Source organism: Phacochoerus africanus, chromosome 8 (genome assembly GCF_016906955.1).
Source record: "Phacochoerus africanus isolate WHEZ1 chromosome 8, ROS_Pafr_v1, whole genome shotgun sequence".
NCBI classification, from domain to species: domain Eukaryota; kingdom Metazoa; phylum Chordata; class Mammalia; order Artiodactyla; family Suidae; genus Phacochoerus; species Phacochoerus africanus.
The window spans coordinates 83,755,760-83,774,717 of NC_062551.1; the positions used below are offsets into that span (position 1 = coordinate 83,755,760).

Here is an 18,958-nt window from a genome sequence, read left to right on the forward strand (position 1 = left end):
TTTTTTCTTTTCTTTTTTTAGCAGCTGCACCCATGGCATATGGAAGTTCCAGGGCCAGGAATTGAATCCAAGACAGCTGCGACCAACATGTTGGGTCAGGGATTGAACCTGAGCCACTGCAGTTGTGTTCTTTTTGGTCTTTTTAGGGCCACCCCTGCAGCGTATGGAAATTCCCAGGCTAGGGGCTGAATCTGAGCTGTAGCCACTGGCCTACACCACAGCCACAGCAACTCAGGATGAGAACTGCACCAGCCACCTACACCACAGCTCACAGCAACCCTGGATCCTTAACCCACTGAGGGAAGCCAGGGATGGAACCCGAGTCCTCGTGGTTACTAGTCAGGTTTGTTTCCGTTGAGCCGCAATAGGAAAAATTATGCCCTTATTTTTTAAAAAAGAATGAATAAATGGGAGTTCCTGTTGTGGCGCAGCAGAAATGATTCTGACTAGTATCCACAAGGATGCAGGTTCAATCCCTGGTCTTGCTCTGTGGGTTAAGGCTCCTGTGTTGCCGTGAGCTGTGGTATAGGTTGTAGACGTGGCTTGGATCTGGCTTTGCTGTGGCTATGGCGTAGGCCAGCACCTGTAGCTCCAGACTTCCATATGCTGCATGTGAGGCCCTAAAAAACAAAACAAAAAAACCTGGAAACCAAGTGTCAGGCACTCTTTTGTAGGAATGGAGATACAGCTAGTTCCAGGATGAAGAAAGACTGTCTATCCAGAGATCCGGCTCACAAAGGGTCAAGGAACCCCAGGCCTAGCCTTTCTTACAGCCTGATTATCCCCCAAGTAACTGAGGCCCAGGGCCTGCAAAAATCTTTCTCTCCCAAGAATTTGAGCTGTATATAGAAAATTTGCAACCTAAAATTTTCTAGAGGAAGTATCTACTCTTCTCCCTCTTAAATGTAGTTCCTCCAGAGAGCAAAGTCCGAATTGGCTCTGCAGATCCACAGGAGTAGGTGATGGAAGGCAAGGCACTGAGGTTGAGGAACCTTCTCAGAACTCACCAGAAACCCTAGGGAGACCAAGGCACTGGGGTCACGGAGGCCCCTGTGGCTCTTTCTAGAAAGGCAAGATATTCCTACACAGATACACACACACACACACACACGAGTCCAAGTGTCAATTGCCTTTTTGGGAAAATCTGATTTCAGATGCTTGCACCAAGATTGTTCTTCTGACCAAAAGTGCTCCACTCCTGCTTCTTCCTAGAGAACAGAATACAGTAATAAGAGCAGCTGCCATGACTGCTGTGTGTGGCGGTTTTATACCTTAATCCTCACAGCAATACATATTATCTCCTTTGCATACGAAGAGACTGAGGCTCAGAGCAGCTAAATAACCTAATAACCAATGTTATACAATGATTTATGTGCCCAAGGAGTGGAACAGGTCTGACTCCAAGGACCATGATTTTTAAACTACAATAGCTTTTTTTTTTCTTTTTTTCTTTTTGTCTTTTTATAGGGCTGCACCCGAGGCATATGGAGGTTCCCAGGCTAGGGGTCGAATTAGAGCTGTAGCTGCTGGCCTACGTACGCCACAGCCACAGTCATGGCAACACAGGATCTGAGCTGCATCTGTGGCCTACACCACAGCTCATGGCAACGCCGGATCCTTAACTCACTGAGCAAGGCCAGGGATCGAACCTGAAACCTCATGGTTCCTAGTCGGATTCATTAACCACTAAGCCACAATGGGAACTCCTACATTAGGTTTTTTTTTTTGTCTTTTTTTGTATTTTCTAGGGCCGCACTCACGGCATATGGAGGTTCCCAGGCTAGGAGTCTAATAGGAGCTGTAGCTGCTGGCCTACACCACAGCCACAGCAATGCGGGATCTGAGCCACGTCTGCAACCTACACCACAGCTCACAGCAACGCCGGATCCTTAACCCACTGAGCGAGGCCAGGGATCAAAACCGCAACCTCACGGTTCCTAGTCAGATCTGTTAATCACTGAGCCACGATGAGAACTCCTACATTAGCTATTTTTAACTGTGTTCAGAGGGTTCCCCAGAAGCTGCCACAGGACAGGAGCTCAGCACTCAGGGTTTCCCCTGTTTCCACACACGTTGGCTAAAATACCCACGTGTGTCTGTTTTGTATATTGGGAGTTTCATGAGTTAAAAATAAGTTTGAAAAGAACCACCTTAATGCTATGCTGCTACTGCTCCTATTTCGGACTTTCTAAGAATCAAGAAAGCCTTTTTCTTTTTTGTCTTTTTAGGGCCGCCCCCTGGGTATGTGGAGATTCCCAGGCCAGCGGTCCAATTGGAGCTACAGCTGCCGGCCTATACCACAGCTCACAGCAATGCCAGATCCTTAACCCACTGAGCAAGGTCAGGGATTTAACCTGCAACCTCATGGATACTACTCAGGTTCATTAACCAATGAGCCACGATGGAAACTCCGAGAAAGCTTTTTATTCTCCTTAAATCTAACGTCCCCCCAGGGCCTGGCATTTCTCATTTAATCTGTCTTAAATGAGAAAAAACTGTGTGGTGGACCAATTTCCTGGCTTGTTCATCAAGTTAAGATTTCCTTAACCTGATTCCATCCTTTGTTGCTTTTCAGTTCCTCGCCTCGTTCACGGGACGTATGCCGCCCTGATCCCTGTTGTGTGTAAGAGGAAAGCAGGTTTCTGCAGGGGCGTAGGTCCCCCTCCTCTCACAGCACCCCCAGGTCCACCCCCCCCCCCCAGTCAGGAGCCAGGAATGTCTGTGGAGGCAGCGGACAGGTATGTTGCCCTGGGGGTGTCAGAGGGCTGATTCATCTCTCATTGCCAACCATTCTTCTTCCTACTGCTGAGAAATTGAACACGTTTTCTAGAGAGACAAGGGGGAAATCCCAGACTCTGAAAAGCATGGCGTCTATACTCTGTGGCTAGGCACAGTATTGAATACATCAGATTATGGTGTGCAATAAATATTTGTTAAGAGAGAAGAAGAAGACACAGTCCCCTCCTCCCGTTCCTCCTTCAGACTAAAGCTAACCTGAAATATCTTTGTCTGACTCTAGAGGGGACTGGGTTTTCACTCAGGATAGATTATGTGACCACTGATATGACTGATGAGTTGTCCCAATATCCCTTCTCTGCTCTTTCTATGACTCCACAAGTCAATGCGGAGGCTCCGGGGTTAATATATAGGAAGAGGCAACAATTCAGTGTGAAGGGGAGCACACCGTTTTATTTTATTTTTGCTTTTTAGGGCTGCACCCAAGGCACATGGAGGTTCCCAGGCTAGGGGTTGAATCGGAACTGTAGCTGCTGGCCTACACCAGAGCCATAGCAACCCCAGATCCGAGCCGCATCTGTGACCTACACCGCAGCTCAAGGCAACACCATTTCCTTAACCCACTGAGTGAGGCATGGATCAAACCCACATCTTCATGGATGCTAGTTGGGTTCTTAACCTGCTGAGCCATGAAGGGAACTCCTCCTACACTGTTTTAGATTGGCTTATTTGGGGTAACTTTGAGGGGTCTCACCTCCCTCCTCCATAGCTGCTTCAAGGGTTTGGATGGGGAGAAAAAAGTGTAAACCTTGCTTTGTATTCTAGGCCAGGGCATTTTACCAATAATTATATTTTTAACCTCATTTGGGCTCCAAATCCCTAGCCATCCCCTCATCATCCCTCAGGCTTAGGCCACCTGGACACCTGGGCTTCTGGGGCTGTATGAAGTTAGCTTTCTCCTACTCTCAGCAAGCCCGCTGCCATTAACATATGCACTAATCTGAGACTCTGCCTTCCAAGGGGGGGACAGGAGAGGAAGTGAGCAGCCCAGACTAGGCTGGGTAAAGGCTCAGCAGCCAGGGGCGAGAGAGAAAAGGGAGTGGAGGGGAGCTACGCCCGCCCGCTTGATAGGGAATTTCCCTCCAGGAATCTGAGATAGTTGGGCCTCCCTTCTGCTTTCAAAAACGGGGTGGGCCTTAGCCGTACTCCAGTTCCTCTCAGGAGTCTTGAGAAAGGACAGAGGATTTCAGACCCTAATGAGATCCTAATCTTCCCACAGACCCTAATGGGATCAGACTTTCTATTCCCAGCCAATGGTGGATGAGTGTTCTGCTGCTTCAGAAACAGCTGAGGGCAGACTGGCTGTGCTGCAGCTCTGTGGCTTCAGGGTGTCACCTCCACTCCTAAGCCTCTTTGTCTGGGCTGGAAGCCTTTCCAGTTACCTGTGGTCTCTGACAGGTTCCAAACACCAGCTTCCAATCGTTGGCGGGCGCGGGGTGCCCATTTCCAAGCCAGGAAATGCAGACTCTCCCAATGTCAGGGAGTGGTTAGCGGAGATGACCCAGAAGCTCCCTCGGAAGGCGCCCGGGGATGGTCTCCTCCCTCCAGAAGTGGTTCACGAGGTCGACTAAGTGAGGATGGAGGTGAGAAGGGCACTTCCAGGCAGTGTCTGTGAGGTGTAAAGCAGGAGGTGTTTTGGCAACATGAATCCAGAACCTAGAAGACCGTCTGCTGTTTTATTTCTAGGACTTTATCTCAGACAAAGATGTTAATCATGGCACTATTTATAATAGCAAAAAATTGGCAATAACTTAAAGGCTAACCATAGGACTTTGGATAAACTGTTACAACAATACCAAAAAATATTATCATGTAGATATTTCAAGTCTATGTAGGAGTTCCCATTGTGGCTCAGTGGTTAGCAAATCCGAATAGGAACCATGAGGTTGCAGGTTCAATCCCTGGCCTTGCTCAGTGGGTTAGGGATCTGGCGTTGCCATGAGCTGTGGTGTAGGTCACAGATGCGGCTCGTATCTGGCGTTGCTGTGGCTCTGGCGTAGGCCAGTGGCTACAGCTCCGATTAGACCCCTAACCTGGGAACCTCCATATGCCGTGGGTGTGGCCCTAGAAAAGACCAAAAAAATAAGTTAATTAAAAAAATAAAAAAATAAAGTCTATGTAAATATAAATAAGAATGTCATATGGAAGTTCCTGGGCCAGAGACTGAATCTGAGTCACAGCTGTGATTAAAAAATGGTCTTTAGGAGTTCCCATCGTGGCGCAGTGGTTAACGAATCCGACTAGGAACCATGAGGTTGCGGGTTCGGTCCCTGCCCTTGCTCAGTGGGTTAACGATCCGGCGTTGCCGTGAGCTGTGGTGTAGGTTGCAGACACGGCTCGGATCCCACGTTGCTGTGGCTCTGGCGTAGGCCGGTGGCTACAGCTCCGATTCAACCCCTAGCCTGGGAACCTCCATATGCCGTGGGAGCGGCCCAAGAAATAGCAAAAAGACAAAAAAAAAAAGTGGTCTTTATATCTTTAATTACATGAAATAATGTTAACAGAAAAAAATAGGTTACAAAACAGTAACATATCCCACACATATAAATGCTATAGCTATCCCTTTGAGTGTATAGAAAAGAAAGAAAAAAAAATATATTTACATAGTCGAATAAAAATTTTATCGTAAATATTTTTGATTATTCATGTGTGATGGGATTATGGATGACTTTTCCAAGTTTTTTTACTTTTCTATTTTATTTTTTGGCTGCAGCGGTGGCATGTGGAAATTCTGGGCCAGGGATTGACAATGCCAAATCCTTTAACCCACTGAACCACTAAAGAACTCCTGACTTTTCTGGTTTTGTCAGGAAAAAAAAGAAATCTTGGAGCTCCCATCGTAGCTCAGGGGAAATTAATCAGACTAGTATCCATGAGTATGCGGGTTTGATCCCTGGCCTCGCTCAGGGGGTTGGGGGTCCAGTGTTGCCATGAGCTGTGGTGTAGGTTGAGACGCAGCTAGGATCCTGCTTTGCTGCGGCTGTGGCATAGGCTGACAGCTCCAGCTCTGAACTGACCCTAACTTGGGAATTTTCCATATGCCACAGGTGCAGCCCTAAGAAGAAAAAAAAAAAATTTTAAGGACATTTGTCATATGCCGCCAAACTGAGGATGGTCTTTCCCTTAACCTACACATTTCACACTGAACAGCCTTGACCCAGGACCCAGATGCCTCTGCTTTTCTGCATTGTGCTGTCCCTTCCCAGTAATGACAGGGGAACAAAATCATGTTGCTACCAGTGGGAGGATAGAAAGCACCCTTGCTGTCACACCAAGGCCTGAAAATAAAGTTTGGAATTATTTCCATCCTTCTCCACTCCATGACTGCTGAGAATAAATGCTGGAAGTGTTTGCATCTGATGCCATAAAATTGTAAACGACGCCTTTCTTCCCACTGGTGTGCTTTAGTCAGTGCTGGGGCCTCTGGGATAGGGAAGCACTGAAACCTGTGACCACAGCTACTGATACTAGTTTCAAAAACACAGCACCTACCCTCACAGCCTGATGAGGGATTTGTCCAGCAGCCTGGGCGTCAGGATTCGTGGGCTCCAGGCCCCATAGGGCTCATAGCCAGCCCCAGGCGGTGCCTCCTGGCCTGTTTCCCTGGCTTGCACTGCTGATACTCCCCACCTACTGTGTACACTGTTAATAGGGGTCAGGTGCTTTGAACTCCTCAGATGAAAGAGGTGGGGGAAGTAGCACCCAGTTATTATCCCCCATCCGGCCAGGCATGGGAGCGGAGGTTGGCTGCTTTCATACTGTTCCAGCCTGAAGAGCCTCCTCACAGCCCCTCGCTCTTCTGTCTTCTGCTCTGACAGCCAAATCTGAGAAGCAGATTGGCCCCATATCAACGCCAAGTCAGAACAGTTTTTCCTGGAGTTCCCATCATGGCACAGTGGAAACAAATCTGACTAGGAACCATGGGGTTGCGGTTCGATCCCTGACCTTGCTCAGTGGGTTAAGGATCTGGTGTTGCCATGAGCTGTGGTGTAGGTCCCAGACACGGCTCGGATCCTGCATTGCTGTGGCTCTGGTGTAGGCTGGCAGCTGTAGCTCCGATTAGGCCCCTAGGCTGGGAACCTCCATATGTTGCAGGTACAGCCCTAAAAACCAAAAAAAGAAAGAAAGAAAGAAAGAAACTTCTTCCTAAACTGCCCAAACCACCAGTCATCTATATCCTCCTTGATTTATGATTCAGTAATACTCTACAGGTATCTAAATTCTCATTGGAGAAGGGCTATGACTTTCCACCATAACATACTCACCAATTAGGAAGTCAGCAAAGTGAATTATGAGAGAACCAGGCTGACTGAAGTGCAAACTCATCTTTCTGTTTCCTCACTGTAAAGTGGGGCTTACTTATATTCCCCATCTCATCTATATCTCTAGGGGTTGCTGTGAGAACCACATGAAGGCTGTGTGTGCAGAAGCTCTTTGTAAAATGCTAAGCCCTTCCTATGCGTTAATAGGACTGAACGTCTGCAAGTAAGACTTTGGGCACAACCGCCATCTATCGCCTGCCTCCAGGATACAGCAGAAAAAAAATTTAAAAACAAGCCTGGGATGCCACCTACTGGTTGAAAATATGAATTGCATCCAAACACTTGCAAAAAGATCCACCGGAAGCAGACACGACTATTTCCAACTTCAAGCCATCTTAATTTTTACCAGGGCCCTCATGACATATTATATGCTAATCATTTTCTTTAAACAACTCATTTTGTATAAATAAGTTTCATTTTATTTTTATTTATTTATTTTTGTATTTTTGTCTTCTTAGGGCCATACCCACGGCATATGGAGGTTCCCAGGCTAGGGGCCTAATCGGAGCTACAGCTGCTGGCCTACACCACAGCCACACCACATCTGAGCTGTGTCTGTGACTGACACCACAGCTCACGGCAACACTGGATCCTTAACCCACTGAGCGAGGCCAGGGATCGAACCCGCAACCTCATGGTTCCTAGTCGGATTTGTTTCTGCTGCGCCAAGATGGGAACTCCCAATAAATTTTATTTTAAAGTCAACTTCTAATCACTACTATAAATGGAAAACTAGTTAACGCTTGCCCCCCCAAGAATAAAACCCTGAAATAAATACAGTGAAAATAAAATATAAGATCTGTGAGGAAGTTTTAGCTATGAAAGCTCAAGCTTGAGGCTCATTGTTAAAACTGAAGATTAACAAAAGCACACAACTTGAGACTTGAGAGTCAACCCTCTACTATGATCCTGTGGTTTAGGGGTAAACCACTGCCCTGTGTGAAGAAACAGGACTCTTCTGGAGTTCCTGCTGTGGTGCAATGGAATTGGTGTTGTCTTGGGAGTGCTGGGTCGAAGGTTCCAGCCCTGGCCCAGCACAGTGAGTTAAGGATCTGGCGTTGCCGCAGCTTCGGCTTAGGTCACAACTGCGACTTGGATCTGATCCCTGGTCTGGGAACTCCATATGCAGAGGGGCAGCCAAAAAAAGAAGAAGAAGAAGAAAAAAAAAAGGCAACAGGACTCTTCTGAGGAAAGGTGACATTCTCATGTTCCCAAATTCCTCGGCCTGGATGGTTGAAGAAAAGTTTGGAAGCCACAAAAAGTAGAAAATAAACTCTTGTATTGTAGCATGTTCCATCACAGCCCAAGCGGAGCCAGTGCTGGATTCCTGCTGGCAGTGCCCAGAGCACTGAGAGTGCTCTGCTTGGTGACAGGTCTGGATCTGGCCGAACTCCTCTGCAGGGCTGTGTATCCCCTCGCCAGTCTCCCCCTGTGAGGGCTGCTCTTGGATCTGCAGCCTGCCGCGCAGTCTGCTGCTCCCTGGAAGCCACCATGCTCCCCAGCGCTGGGTTGTGCGTCCTCCTCCAACAAGAGCCCAGCTTGTTGCTAGAGCTGCATGGCCTCCTGCTCCACTGGCTGGTCTGAGGGCGCCAGGTACTTCTCCTGGAGGCCCAGGGTGCTGATGGAGGGCTCGTCAAGGCTGATAGCATGGGCAAGGATGGGGAACTGCTCTAGGCAGGATCTCGCCTCTACTGATGCTCACCCTCCAACCAGGCTTGGCAGGTTCCTCCCCTCCTGCTCCCTTCCTCATAATGACAGCTTCTGGCCACGGGGACCAGCTGGACGCGAGCAGCCTCTCAGAGCTTCTGGCCCCCAAGATGAGAGGCATCCACATGCCTCTTCTGCACACGGCTGAGGAGCAGAGGACAGGAGAGCACTATACCCTCTGGCTCCGTGCAATGGCACATGCTCTGGAGCCAGGCCGTGGGGGTTAAATCCTGAGTTTGTCACTTCCTTTTACTCATTTGTAAAACAGGGTCATGAGGATCAAATGAGACAGCAAATACAAAGTGCCCACCATGGCAACTGGCACTCGGTAGCTGCCTGCTATTTGTGATTTCCCTGCTTCTGCTAAAGGAGGGACCTCAACAGAGATCAAAGGAAATAAATTTCTGCTTGGGCCAGAGGGGGCCTTCTAGTGCTCTCTAGGTCAGCAGGAAAGATACCCATCAGATGCCCACAGCAAGAGACAGGACACTGCCAGTGGAGTGTGAGGCTGGCCGGCCCGAGGTCCGGGTCTGGCGCCTGACTAGGAGGTGGGGGCAGACCCCATGGCGGGGTTGGCCACCACGGCTCTTATCCTAGAGGAGACTCCAGTGTCAGAGCCTGAGATTCCGCAACCAGGTTCCAGCGCACCCCACGGCCCCCTCAAGCACAGCGTGGCTGCCAGCTCCCATCCCCTCCGCCCGCGTGACGAACTTGCCCTCTCCTCCTCCTTCCTCCCCTCAGGAACCACAACCACCCTGACCACTGTCTAAACCAGGAATCTGGGAGCCTAACTTCTGCTCCACCTCCTTCTATCCCGTAACCACCTGGCCACCAGCTCTGGTTGTCTATCTCCTTAATATTTTTCCAGTCCACACCCTTTTCTCTATTCTCACCTGGAGACTAAAAACTCCTCAGTCTCCAATCACATTCCTTAAACGCTCTTTCCACACATGGAGATGCTTTTCAAAATGTGCATCTGATCGTGTCACGCCCTGCTCCACAACAGTGTGCTGGTTCACACTGGCCACCCACAGGCCGAAGTCCACCCTCCTCCACTGCCAGCCCTGCCCACCGCCCCTGTACCACTCCATCCCTTTCCCCTTCACACTCAAGACACCAGGCAACCAAACCCCCTGCCTCTCTTCCAAATGACCAGTGCCCTCTCATGGCTGGGCCTCCGTGTTTGTTGCCCCTTCCGATCAACAGCCTCCCTTGTCCTCAGGTACAACCGACCCTGAAGCCTTCTAAGGGACGTCACCAGCGAGCCCACTGGGCAACACAGAATCAGTCACCTTCAAGGGCAGCTGTAGTGATTCTCGAGCCCCACGCCTCCCCCGTGGCGAAGGCTGGCGAGCAAGGATACGAGGAGAAGTGGAAGTCCGCTCCCACAGCGGCAGACATCATGGCCTCCAGGCTCCGCTGCTCCTGGACCCCGAAGCAGTAGCCATTGGCTTTATCCACAGCCTGCAGGACCCGCTGGATGCTCTCCTTGTCCTGGGCAGGGAGGAGAGGAACAGTGCTGAGTGAAACAGAGGTACATGGCATTGGGGTTGTGCCCCACTGCTTGCAGTCTCCAAACACCCCACCTGATCTTGCCTCAGGAAGCCCCTGTACATGCAGCTTCCTTGGCCTGGAGTAGTTCTTCGTGTCCCCAGAGGCCCGGCTGCATCCCACCCTTCCTGCCTAGCAACCCACCCAAATTAGAACAGGTAAATTCTGCTCTGCACTCCCACAGTCCCCAGGTTATCCCTCCGGTAGCTGTGATCCCACCATCTTACCATTATGTTACTGACTCAGCTGCCTCGCCTACTTGACTGAGCACCGCTACAGGTCAGAGCCCTTTGTCAAGGCCTCCCCAGTACTACGTCTGGCACAGGACTCAGCTAGCAGTAGGCACCCAATAAATATGCATGGGACCTATTCAGTCACCCCATAAAAGTGCTAAGAATGGTCCCTACATCACCTGATAGGAAAAAGACATTTAAAATGTACAGTCCTTAGCACAATGCCTAGCACAGAAAGGCTCCCACAGTGGTCACTGTTACAATTAATGTTATAGGGTTCACCTTTTTTTGTTTTGCTTTTTAGGGCCACACTCGTGGCATATGGAAGTTCCTACACTAGGGGTCAAATCAGAGCTGTAGCTGCCAGCCTACACCACAGCTACAGCAATGCCAGATCTAAGCCATGTCTGCGATCTATCCACAGCTCACGGCAACACTGAATCCTTAACCCACTGTGCGAGGCCAGGGATCGAACCCGCACCTTCATAGATCCTAGTCAGGTTTGTTACCGCTGAGCCACAACGGGAACTCTCTCACCTCTGCATCTTAGAGGAGAAAAGTGTGGCATTAAACAGGGAACAGACAAGTTTGCTTAAGTCCACCCACTGCAGAAAGGAATCAAACATGCACCTCTATCTCCCAGGTTACTTTTGTAGGGTGCAAGGTGAAAGGCACAAGGGTTGAGTGCTGCTTTGCAAAGTCAACAGGCAGTTGCTCATCTTGAAGGAGCCTCAAAGACTTGTCCCTGGCTGGTGACTTTCTGCCATTTTCACACCGAGGAGGGAACATGTGTACGGAGAACCCAGTAGAACAGAACAGGTAGGGCCAAAGCTTGGTCCACCCTCTACTGGAATCCCACCCACCAGTGGTCTTGAAACCATGGAGACTGAATGGTAGTCAGACCCAGGACAAAGACCATTGTTTGAGGCCTCAAAGCTTCCTGTACCCTTGGCTTGATGAGGTCCTGGGCACTTTAGAGCCAGTAGTCAGGGAGAAGGCCTCTTGGTACCCAGTACAGGCACACCTGGAGAACTGCAGGTCTGGTTCCAGACCATTGCAATAAAGCAAATCTCAAAGTGAGTCACGTTCACACTTATACTATAGTCTGTTAAGCATATGATAGCATTTTGTCTAAAAACACAATGTACATACCTGAATTAAAAAATACCTTATTAGTAAAAAATGCTAACCATCATCTAAGCCTTTGGTGAGTTGTAATCTCTTTGCTGGTACAGGGTCTTGCCTCCACGTTGATGGCTGCTGACTGATCAGGGTGGTGTTGCTGAAGGTTGGGGTGGCTGTGGCAATTTCTTTTTCTTTTCTTTTTTTTTTTAGGACCGCACCAGTGGCATATGGAAGTTCCCAGGCTAGGGGTAGAATCGGAGCTTTAGCTGCCAGCCTACACCACAGCCACAGCAACGCGGGATAGTTAACCCACTGAGCAAGGCCAGGGATCAAACCTCATGGATACTAGTCAGGTTCGTTACCACTGAGCCACAACAGGAACTCCTCTTTTTTTTTTTTTTCTTTTTCGACCGCACCCACAGCATGTGGAAGTTCCCAGCGCCAGGAATTGAACTCGCACCATGGCAGCAACCAGAGCCACAGCAGTGACAGTGCCAGGTCCTTAACCCGTTGAGCCACAGAGAAACTCCAAATAGGGTCTCTGAAGGTTTCTGTTTTTGCGATTTCTCTTTTTTTCTTTTTTTTTTTTTTGTCTTTTTGCCATTTCTTGGGCTACTCCTGCAGCATATGGAGGTTCCCAGGCTAGGGGTTGGATTGGAGCTGTAGCTACCAGCCTACGCCAGAGCCACAGCAACGTGAGATCCGAGCCGCGTCTGCAACCTGCACCACAGCTCACGGCAACGCCGGATCGTTAACCCACTGAGCAAGGCCAGGTTTCGAACCCGCAACCTCATGGTTCCTAGTCGGATTCATTAACCACTGAGCCACAACGGGAACTCCTGTTTTTGCAATTTCTGAAACAAAACAACAATGAGGTTTGCTACATTAATTGACTCTTTCATGACCAATTTCTCTACAGCATGCAATGCTGTTGGACAGCATTTTACCTACAGTAGAACTTCTTTCCAAACTGGAGTCAAGCCTCTCAAACCTTGCTGCTACTTTCTCAATTAAGTTTACATAAAACATTCTAAACCCTTTGCTGCCATTTCAACAATCTTCACAGTATCTTCATCAGACGTAGAGTCCATCTAAAGAAACCACTTTCTTTGCTCATCCATAAGAAGCAACTCCTAGAGTTCCCTGATGACTCAATGGGTCAAGGATCCTGCGTTGTCACTGCTGTGGTGTGTGGCGAGGGTTTAATCCTTGGCCCCAGAACTTCTGCATGCCAAGTGTGGCGAAACAAACAAACCAACAAACAAAACAACTCCTTACTCAAGTTTTTTCATAAGGCTGCAGCAATTCAGTCACATTTTCAGGCTTCATTTCTAATTCTAGGTCTCTTGCTATTTCTACCACATCTCCAGTTATTTCCTCCACTGAAGTCTTGAACCCCTCAGAGTTATCCATGAGGGTTAGAATCAACTTCTTCCAAACTCTTGTTAATGTAGATATTTTGACCCCCTCCCGTGAATCATAAATGTTCTTATTTTTATTTTTTACTTATTCTTTTTTTTGGCTACAGCATGCAGTGGCTTGAATGTGGGAGCTCAGCTCCCAGAGCAGGGAATGAACCCAGGCCACAGAAGTAAAAGCAGAGTCCTTACCACTAGACCACCAGGGAACTCCTCCGAATGTTCTTAATGGCATCTAGAGTGGTAAATCCTTTATGGAACATTTTCAATTTACTCTATCTAGATCCATAAGAGGAATCACTATCTATGGCACCTACGGACTTACAAAATGTATTTTTTTTTTTTTTTGGTCTTTTTAGGGCTGTGCCCACAGCATATGGAGGTTCCCAGGCTAGGGGTCGAATCAGAGCTGTAGCCACCGGCCTACACCACACCCAGATCCGAGTCATATCTGCAACCTACACCATAGCTCACGGCAATGGCGGATCCTTAACTCACTGAGTGAGGTGAAGGATTGAACCCGCATCCTCATGGATGCTAGTCAGATTCATTTCTGCTAAGCCACAACAGGAACTCCCCAAAATGTAAATCTTAAGACTTGAAAGTAGGAGTTCCCACTGTGGCTTAATGGGTTAAAAATCTGACTGAAGCAGCCCAGGCCGCTGCAGAGGCACAGGTTCAATTCCCAGCCCAGCACAGTGGGTTAAAGGATCTGGCGTTGCTGTAGCTGTGGCCTGGATTCTATTTCTGGCCCAGGAACTTCCTATATTGCAGGTGCAGCCATTAAAAAAAAAAAGATCACTGATCACAGGAAATTCCCTGGTGGCTTGTCAGGTTAAGGATCTGGCATTGTCACTGCAGTGGCTCAGTCTCTACTGTGGCATGGGTTCAATCCCTGGCCCGGAAACTTACACATGCTGCAGGTGCGGCCAGAAAAAAAAAAAGTGCAGTGTAAAGCAACAAGTGCTGATAGAGAAGCCATACCACCCCCCTAAAAAAGGCAAAGAAAAATTCGTATTTTTTTTTTTAAAAAGATCACTGATCACAGATCATCATAACAAATAGAACAATAATGAAAAAGCTTGAAATGGTATGAGATTACCAAAATGTGACAGAGACATAGAGTGACCAAGTGCTGTTGGAAAAAATGGCATCCATAAACTTGTTCAATGCAGGGTTGCCATGAACCTTCAATTTGTAAAAATACTACAGTATCTGCAAAGCACAATAACGTGAAGTGCAATAAAGTGAGGTGTGCTTGTACCTGGATGTTGAGAGGGATGAAGGAGACCAGGCTGTAGTCTTCAATGAGCTGCACGAGTTTCTCATTGAGCTGACGATAGTGGCGGAAGAAAGGATCAGAAGCCAGGTGGTCAAGCAGGTAGGAGAGGTCCAGGACCTCTGTGTAGTAGTCCAGGTTGAAGGCTAGGAAGAGAAACCGGTGTTCAGCTGGCATCAGGCAAGACTTGGGGACAGGGGTCACGTTTTCTTTCTTTCTTCCTTTGTCTTCATTCACTCATTCCACAAATACTTGCTGAGGTGTGAAATGAAATTACTAAGAAGAAAATACTTGATTTCACTTGTTGGCTCTGCTATTTACTTAGCTGGATGGACAGGGACCCGCCTCCTGGGGCTACTGTGAGAATTAAATGCTGTAAACCCCAGTGCCTGGTATAAAGTAGTGCTTGATCAACAGTAGTTAAGATTCAACATGTACCAAGAACAGTGCTTGGTCCCTGCCTCATGAAGCTCAAGGTCAGGCAGCACCCCCAGGACCCGGCACACACACTGTTAAGTACTCTATCTAGCAGGTGCCCTCTTGGGAAAATCACTTTCCCTTTCAGGGCCAGTTCCTTCCTAGTGTAAAATGACCAGATGAGACTAGATGACTCAGGTCCCTGACTCCGTTCTATGAGTACAAACTTCCCACTAAGAGAAGGAAAGTGGGCCTCCCTGCACTGTTCCTTTCTGCCTGGAAGACTCCAGCACCTGGGCGACGCAGCATGTCTGTCCCAAAGTGAGCCAAGGGAATCAGGCTGTCGGGGATCCGTTGACTCAGCCCCTGAGCTCTGCTCCTGCCTGCTCATCAGTTCTAACTAGAAACTAACAACCCTGTGGCTGCAAGGAATAAAGTCCTTGGCATCCAATAAACAGCTTGGATGCCTGAAAGGTATGTTTCTCACTGAGAATGAAGAAACTGGAGCCAAGTACACTTGGGTTTAGATTTCATTTCGGCTAACATATTAGCTGAATGACTGACCTTGGGCTCTTCATGTAAAGTCTCTGGGGCTCAAATACCTGATCTGGTTTGTACCTCAGTCTCCTGTGAAGATGACTGGAAAAGAGTCAGAGCTAGAGATGCAGAGGAGCAGCATGGAGCCATCCAGGCTGGAGATGTGAAGGGGAGGGGGGCTTGGGAAGACTGCTAACCTGGGCACAGACAAAATGTGGCTGCTGGGCTTGCTAAGAGAGGCACCAGGACTCTGAGCTGAGGTGGCCCCTCTAAGGTGCTGACATCCCTTCATGTCCTGACTAGCAGCCAGTCACCCTTCCTGAACAAGGCCCTGACACTTCACTATCCCCACAACCTCCCTTCCTGCTCACTGCTTGTCATTTCAACTGTTCCTCTCTAGGTTACTTTGTGGCTGGAGATGCTATTTAGGGAACTGATGTCCCCAGAGCAGCAGAGCACTAATCGTGCAAGAAAAAAATGCTGGCTGGAGTTCTCGCTGTGGCACAGTGGGTTAAGAATCCAACTGCAGGGAGCTCCCATTGTGGCTCAGCGGTTAACAAATCCGACTAGGTTTTGGGTTCGATCCCTGGCCTCGCTCAGTGGGTCAAGGATCCGGTATTGCCATGAGCTGCGGTGTAGGTCGAAGAAGCGGCTCGGATCCTGAGTTGCTGTGGCTGTGGTGTAGGCCAGAGGCTATAGCTCCAATTAGACCCCTAGCGTGGGAACCTCCATATGCTGCGAGCGCGGCCCTAGAAAAGACAAAAAAAAAAAAAAAGAATCCAACTGCAGAGGCTTGGGTTGCTGTGGAGGCATGGGTTTGATCCCTGGCCTAGCTCTGTTGGTTAAGGATCTGGCATTGCTGCAGTTGTGGTGTAGGTCGCATTCAATCCCTAGCCTGGGAACTTCCATATGCTGCTGGTGTAGTCATTTAAAAAAAAAAAAAAAAAAGCTGGCTATTAGAACCCCTGGGCAATGCCCTTGTCAGCTTGCCTCTCCCCAAGTCTTTCCCATCTTGATAAATGGCGCCTTTGTCCACTGGTTCAGTCAGAAACCTGAGAGTCATCCTTAATTCCCCTGCCTCTATGTCTAATCCACCAGCAAATCCTATTTCTGGAGTTAAGTTCTGAATCTATCTACTTTTCTCCATTCCCAAGACCACTGCCTGGGCTGTTGCAAAATCTTACTATAGGATCTATAGGTGCCCCTTTTAATTCACAAAACAGCTGGAAGGATTTTTCCAGTTCATGCTGTTTCCTTGCCTCATATTCATCAATGGCTTTCTTCTCTGTTTTGACAGTACAGGTTCTGGCCCCTACTAACCTCTCTGACCTCATTTCCTACCACCCTTCCCTGAGCCACTATCTCAGCTACCCCGGACTCACCCAACTTCCCACCCCCTTTTCCTAGAACACAAAAAGCTCTTTCCTGAAGGGCCCTTAGTGGTCCTTCTGCCTAGGAACAGTTCTGCCTTGGCAGGCTCCCACTCACCATTCTGGTCTCAGTTCAGATGGTACTGTTCACTCTCCTCACTCCCAACCACTCATTGTTCCATTACTTACTTCTAATTCCTTCAAAATACACATAACCGGAGTTCCCGTCGTGGCGCAGTGGTTAACGAACCCGACTAGGAACCATGATGTTGCGGGTTCGGTCCCTGCCCTTGCTCAGTGGGTTGACGATCCGGCGTTGCCATGAGCTGTGGTGTAGGTTGCAGACGCGGCTCGGATCCTGCGTTGCTGTGGCTCTGGCGTAGGCTGGCGGCCACAGCTCCGATTAGACCCCTAGCCTGGGAACCTCCATATGCCGCAGGAGCAGCCCAAGAAATAGCAAAAAGACAAAAAAAACAAAAAAAAACAAAATACACATAACCATCTGTAGCCATCTTGTCCCCCAAAACCCAGAACAATATCTGGCACAGGGTGGCATAAAATAAATGGGCAGGGGTCAGGACCTGCCTGTGGCTACTCCCACCAGGCCATGCATGCATGGTTCCTGGAAGCAGCTACCTTCAGCTGAGATTTCTGCTCCAGTGCAGCCCAGATGCTTCTCTGATTTTTGCCTGCCAGGACAGGAGCTCTTACCCAGCTTCCCATAGTGTTCAATGAGGTCCATCTTGGAGAGGAGGTTGACATGGGGGAGCTCCACATGCAGCATGGTGGCTAGGGAGGTACACAGTACTGAAATGAACTTGGCAGGGTCTGTGCAATAGTGAGAATCCACCAGGTGGACAGCAGTCAGCTGGGAGGGAAGGAAGAGACAGGGTGAGAGTGGCCTTGGGAGGCAAGGAACATTAGGGCCTATGTCTCCCCATCAGACCGGGGACTTCTGAGGACAAAGGGCAAATCTTCCCATTAGTCTCCTCCTGCTTATGTTCATTCTAATAGTCAGAGTCATCTCCTTATCCCAGGAAATATGGGGCATTTCTTTCCTGCAGGCAACTGGTACAATTCCCACTGCATCTGACTCTATTCTTTAACTTTCTTTTGCCCACCAAGTCACAACCACCATGCCACTTTCCACATAACCCTTTCCATACTTTCAATAATTCTAAGTTGGGTACTAACACATTCATTATACAGATGAGAAAACTGAGGTTCAGAGAATGAAACTGACTTGCCCAGGACCACACACCGAGTCAGTGGTAGAGCCAGAATTCGAATTCACACTTGTTTTACTTCCGAGCAATTCTACCCCATACTTAGCTATGGGACATGGGGGCGTGGCATCTGTCCTCTCCGTCTCAGTTCCTCCATCTGCAAAATGGGCCAGATCCCAGACGCACCCTGAGGTCCCACTGCGTCATCTGGGAGAAGATGCTGCGCAGGGCTCCGTGGTGTGTGCAGAGCTCCACTTGACCAGGGCAGTCAAAGAGGAAGTAGTGGCCGCGAAGGGGGTCGAGTTTCGCGCGCAGCCAGTCCAGGTTGGCCTCTAGGTACTCCATGCAGTACAGCAGACCGCCGTTGGGCCCCAGCTGCAGCTCGTCCATAACGTCGCTCAGGCTCACCAGCTCGCCCACATCTACGGCGCACTCATATGGCTGCCCCTCGTTGGCCGGGTCCAGGTTCACCACCGCCACGCGCCGGCCCAGCGCTCGCAGAAACTCACTCATGCCCAGGCAGTACGTGGTCTTCCCCGAGCCCGGCGGGCCGATCACCGCTTGCCCAAAGGCCGTGGTCTGAGCGGCCCCTGCCATGGGCGGCACACGGCTCAGACAAGTGAGAGGAAGTGCGTAGCAGACAAGTTCAGAGAGGAAGCAAGGGGGGAGCCGCACCGCAGACAATAGCCGAGGGCAATGGGTTCCCCTAACTGCACTTGGCTGGGGACTGGCAGCGATACCCGGAGGCCGCCTAAGGAGAGAGAGCTGGAAAAGGCGCGCTGTAAGGGTACCAAATGGCCAGGCACTGACCAGACCAGCACCCGACTTCCGTACAACGCCGGAAACAGCGGGGGCCGGAGAGGAAGTCCCGCCTTTACAGTGACGACATTGCTCGGCGCCGAGGGGCGTGGCGACGCAGAGGCATGAGGCGTAAGCAGGTCCAGGAAGAACTTTTCAGGGTTTTCCCCCCACCTTCC

The 18,958-nt window shown here is 49.4% G+C and overlaps 1 protein-coding gene across 2 annotated transcripts; it reads right to left on the minus strand.

Moving 5' to 3' along the window:
• Nucleotides 1-8,380: 8,380 nt before the first annotated feature.
• On the minus strand, nt 8,381-18,845 carry GPN2 (GPN-loop GTPase 2). 2 transcript variants are annotated; one of them, XM_047792783.1, is made up of 5 exons: nt 18,168-18,842; nt 17,467-17,623; nt 14,417-14,577; nt 10,189-10,319; nt 8,381-8,736 (listed from the first exon to the last, which is right to left on the minus strand). In XM_047792783.1, the coding sequence occupies exons 1-5, from the start codon at nt 18,576-18,578 to the stop codon at nt 8,664-8,666; spliced, it is 933 nt and encodes a 310-aa protein (XP_047648739.1). In that variant the 5' UTR covers nt 18,579-18,842; the 3' UTR covers nt 8,381-8,663. The 2 variants fall into 2 exon arrangements, 1 of the variants encoding a protein (XP_047648739.1); XR_007136541.1 differs by lacking the exon at nt 8,381-8,736 and adding an exon at nt 11,800-11,976 and having other exon boundaries at nt 10,257-10,319; nt 18,168-18,845.
• Nucleotides 18,846-18,958: the final 113 nt, after the last annotated feature.

Coding starts and splice junctions, on each gene's coding strand:
- GPN2 (XM_047792783.1), bottom strand. CDS start 18,578: ATGGCAGGGGCCGCTCAGACCACGGCCTTTGGGCAAGCGGTGATCGGC. Junction 17,624..18,167: donor TGACGCAGTGGGACCTCAGG/GTGCGTCTGGGA, acceptor CTTCCCTCCCAG/CTGACTGCTGTCCACCTGGT. Junction 8,737..10,188: donor GCGGACTTCCACTTCTCCTC/GTATCCTTGCTC, acceptor GCCCTCCATCAG/CACCCTGGGCCTCCAGGAGA.